Source organism: Lagopus leucura, unplaced genomic scaffold (genome assembly GCF_019238085.1).
Source record: "Lagopus leucura isolate 7727_CA_CO unplaced genomic scaffold, USGS_WTPT01 33242-0_obj-0_obj, whole genome shotgun sequence".
NCBI lineage: Eukaryota > Metazoa > Chordata > Aves > Galliformes > Phasianidae > Lagopus > Lagopus leucura.
The window spans coordinates 1-3,719 of NW_024965732.1; the positions used below are offsets into that span (position 1 = coordinate 1).

Genomic DNA, 3,719 nt, shown 5'->3' on the forward strand with positions numbered 1-3,719 from the left:
GGGGGGGAGCAGCTGAAACCCCCCACAGCAGCAGCAGAGCCCGATGCTGAGGTCCTGCACTCCGGTAATCCCCTGCACACCACTCCCACTGGGGGCTAGGGGAAGGAGGGGACACAGATCACAGCCTGGGGGCGGGGGGCAGCAGAGTGTTCCCCCACTCCAGCAGGGCAGCCACAGGACTGAGATGTGGGGCAGGGTCACACCTCCCCCCCAGAAAACTAATAGTGGGGGTCTGACCCGATGGCATAGGGCAGGGTGCTCAGCACAGCAGTGCTCCAGGAGCCTGGGACCAAACACAGGGCTCGATGCGTGCAGGGGGGTGGCACAGCCCAACTTCCCCCCCCCAAAAAAACCAAACCCCATCCTTTCCAGGCCCCTGCCATGTGGTTGTATCTATTGCTGGCGGTGCTGGCCTGGGCCCTGGGCTGGCTGGTGAGGGATCGCCGAACCCTGCCCTCAGTCAAAGACAAACACGTCTTCATCACCGGCTGTGACAGCGGTTTCGGCAACCTGCTGGCACGGCGGCTGGCCCAACGTGGCTTCCGTGTGCTGGCTGCTTGCCTGACCCCACAAGGGGCCGATGGGCTGCAGCGAGGCTGCCCTGGGCACCTCCGAACCACGCTGCTGGATGTGACCCGCTCTGATAGCATCCGGCGTGCTGCAGAGTGGGTGCGGGAGGAGGTGGGCGAGAAAGGTGAGAGGGATGTGGGGATGGGAGAGGGTGAAGGTCTTGGGAGGGATGCTGCAGGGTGAAAGGGCTGTGGGGCAAGGGGAGGAGATGTACTGAGGGGGTGTGGGGCAGGAAAGGGGGTTTTTGGAGAGCTCATATGGGGCAAGAAGGGATTGCACCATCTGTGGTGTGAGATGGAGGCAGGGTCAGCAGAGACTTCCTAACGGAGGAAGATGAAGGGTCAGCAGAGAGGGGCTGGGGATGCTGTGAAGCGCTTTGGGATTCCTGGAGAGGTGCTGTAGGGTGGGAGGGTCACCGCCGGGCTGCCACAGGGCAAGGCAGGAGGGAGCCCCTGCAAGACTGCTGTAGGGCAGAAGGTGGGAGAACCCAGAGAGCTGCTGCAGGGCGAGGGGAGGAGCACCCTGCAAAGCTGCAGGATGAAGCCTGGGGGTCCCATCGGGGTGTTCTATGGGGCAGGAATTAAGAGGGGACTCCCATCCCAGGGCTCTTTGGGCTGGTGAACAACGCGGGGGTGGCCAACCCCATCGGCCCCACGGAGTGGATGCGGATCGAGGACTACCAGCAGGTGATGGCTGTCAACACTTTTGGGGCCATCGAGGTGACCCTACAGCTGCTGCCCCTCCTCAAGAGGGCACGGGGCCGCGTGGTCAACACCTCCAGTGTGCTCGGCCGCCTCTCAGCCAACGGTGGCGGATACTGCGTCTCCAAGTATTGCATCGAGGCGTTCTCCGACAGCCTCAGGTGGGTCCCAGCATCCCCAACCCCCAGCCCCGCATCCCCCCAGCCCCATCCCGACGGCCGCACGTCCGCAGGCGCGACATGTACCACTTCGGGGTGAAGGTGAGCATCGTGGAGCCCGGCTTCTTCAAGACAGCCGTGACCAACCTGGAGAGCATCGAAGCGTCGCTGCGGCAGCTCTGGGAGCGCCTGGCACCCGAGACACGGCTCAGCTATGGCGAGGAGTTCTTCCACAAGTGTGAGTGGTGGGAGGGGACAGTGGGGCCAGCCCCTTCTTCTGGGGCCCCAGTTGGGTTGGCCACCCTTCTTCTGGGACCCCGTTGGGTTGGCCACCCTTCTTCTGGGCCCCCTTTCGGTTTGCCACCCTTCCTCTGGGACCCCCTTGGGTTTGCCACCCTTCCTCTGGGACCCCCTTGAGTTTGCCACCCCTCTTCTTCTTGATCCCTCCCCCCTCCAAGCTCTGACTCCCACAACCCCAACCAGACCTGAAGGTACAGAGGCTCATCATGAACATCATCTGTGACGCTGACCTGGGTAAGGTGACACGCTGCATGGAGCACGCCCTGGGCGCCTGCCACCCGCGCACCCGCTACAGCGCAGGCTGGGATGCCAAGCTGCTGTGGCTGCCTGCCTCCTACCTGCCCGCCTGCATCGTTGACTTCGTGCTGGCCACCATCCTGCCCAAGCCAGCCCACCGTGTCCGCTAGCTGCTCCCCTAAAGCGGCTGTCAGCACCCCAGCACGTGCTTGGGGTCCCCCAGTGCTGCAAATAAAGCACTCATCCTTGTGCTAGGATATGCATCAGTGAATGTGTGGCTTGGGGACAGTTGGTGGCATTGTGATGTGCAGGCCGTGGGGCAGAGACGTCGGCACTGTTGTGCTGTGCTGGGATAGGGGTGGGGAAGGAAGAAATCCTAAAGCTGTGGGATTCCCCCCAGGCCCACGGGGACATTGTCACCATCCCTGCTCTCCAGTGAGCCATGGAGCAGCCCATTCCCATTCCCAGCGATCCCAGTGTCACCAGTGTCCCCCCCACCAGCAGGGAGCTCCCACTGTTCTGCTGGGGGAGGGCAGCACCCAAGGGCTCACTCAAGACCCTCCCCAAACTCCTATCCAGCCTCCCCCCCCCCCCAAAAGGCACACAAGCTCTAAGGAAGCTTTTTCTTTTATTTCCCAGTCCCCCAGCCCCTTTTGGCACTCAGAGAGGGGGCTCCAGCGGCAGTGACAATCAACACACTGGGGGCTCTGCTCCAGGATGAGCAGCCCCCCTGCCTCCCCTTCCCACCTGGAGCCCCCCTGGGTGGGAGCAGCAAGGGCAGGGTGTGGGTGGGCTTGGCACAGCGCCCCTGGGGGAGGGGGCTACATGACCTCGTAGCCACTGCGGATGCCCTTCATCAGGCAGCAAGTGAAGATGATGCCCAGGATCTGAGGAAGAAGAGCATGTGGGAATTACTCCTGCCCTCCCCAGTCCCCCTTCGTGCACATGGAGGGGTTCAGCTCTGCTCCATACCTCAAAGAAGGCGATACCCAACGCAACAGCGGCCACGATGAGGATGTTCTTCTTCATCCACACTTCAATGCCCTTCTGGCAGCCCTGGATGGAGGGGAAAAGGAGAAAGGGAGGGGGGGTGGGGTGCTCAGCACCATGCAGCGCTGGGGGCTGAGCGTGGGGGTCCTCAGGGTGGGGTTGGGGGTCTCACCTCTACATAGATGGTACTGGCAGTGGGGTTCACATTGCAGTTGGTGGTGTTGACACGGCAGCAGGAGTGTGGCACAGTGTTATTAGCACGGAACCTCTCAAGGGTGGCCCAGTCCGTGTAGTTGTTGGAACCACAGCAGTGGAACTGTGACGAGAAAGTGTTAATTAAGCCATGGGGAGGGGGAGAGAGAGAGAGGAGGCGGGGGAGGAAGCTTCAGGCCCCAGTCCAGCGTTGCTTACATCCTCCTGCAGTCTGTCCACTGCCTCTGTCAGTGGCACATCCTCGCCATATTTACTCATGGTGTCCCACAGCCCCTCCTCCAGCATTGAACGGACCTGGGGAAGGGGGGGGGGGGGGTCACACACACCAAAGGCAGGGGTCAGAACGCAGCCACGGGGAGGGCACAGCACCCACACAGCACGTGCTCCCTCCCACCTTATCCTTGAAGACGTAACCGGCGATGGCAGCGGCGATCTCCACCAGGAAGATGATGCTGAGCAGAACGGCGAACTGCAGAGACGAATGCATGGCGAAGGGGGGGGGAGGGGGGTCAGAGCCACCTCCCAGCACCCCGAAACCCCTCCCATCCCC

The 3,719-nt window shown here is 62.5% G+C and overlaps 2 protein-coding genes across 2 annotated transcripts; one reads left to right on the forward strand and one right to left on the reverse strand.

Annotated features, from left to right (window-relative positions):
- Positions 1-174: 174 nt before the first annotated feature.
- RDH5 (retinol dehydrogenase 5) lies at positions 175-2,223 on the forward strand. The gene is made up of 4 exons (XM_042892782.1): positions 175-694; positions 1,174-1,432; positions 1,504-1,667; positions 1,913-2,223. Exons 1-4 carry the CDS (start codon positions 382-384, stop codon positions 2,134-2,136), a joined length of 960 nt encoding a protein of 319 aa, XP_042748716.1. The 5' UTR covers positions 175-381; the 3' UTR covers positions 2,137-2,223.
- Positions 2,224-2,577: 354 nt separating this feature from the next.
- Positions 2,578-3,674, reverse strand: CD63 (CD63 molecule). The gene is made up of 5 exons (XM_042892783.1): positions 3,564-3,674; positions 3,368-3,463; positions 3,129-3,272; positions 2,939-3,022; positions 2,578-2,853 (listed from the first exon to the last, which is right to left on the reverse strand). The coding sequence occupies exons 1-5, from the start codon at positions 3,654-3,656 to the stop codon at positions 2,788-2,790; spliced, it is 483 nt and encodes a 160-aa protein (XP_042748717.1). The 5' UTR covers positions 3,657-3,674; the 3' UTR covers positions 2,578-2,787.
- Positions 3,675-3,719: the final 45 nt, after the last annotated feature.

What these genes read in the sequence shown, in the direction of transcription:
- RDH5 (XM_042892782.1), top strand. Translation starts at nt 382, where the DNA reads ATGTGGTTGTATCTATTGCTGGCGGTGCTGGCCTGGGCCCTGGGCTGG. An exon ending in GGAGGAGGTGGGCGAGAAAG is followed by an intron (nt 695 to 1,173) that starts GTGAGAGGGATG and finishes CTCCCATCCCAG; the next exon opens with GGCTCTTTGGGCTGGTGAAC. An exon ending in GCGTTCTCCGACAGCCTCAG is followed by an intron (nt 1,433 to 1,503) that starts GTGGGTCCCAGC and finishes GCACGTCCGCAG; the next exon opens with GCGCGACATGTACCACTTCG.
- CD63 (XM_042892783.1), bottom strand. Translation starts at nt 3,656, where the DNA reads ATGCATTCGTCTCTGCAGTTCGCCGTTCTGCTCAGCATCATCTTCCTG. An exon ending in GTTACGTCTTCAAGGATAAG is followed by an intron (nt 3,464 to 3,563) that starts GTGGGAGGGAGC and finishes CCCCTTCCCCAG; the next exon opens with GTCCGTTCAATGCTGGAGGA. An exon ending in TGGGTATCGCCTTCTTTGAG is followed by an intron (nt 2,854 to 2,938) that starts GTATGGAGCAGA and finishes CTTCTTCCTCAG; the next exon opens with ATCCTGGGCATCATCTTCAC.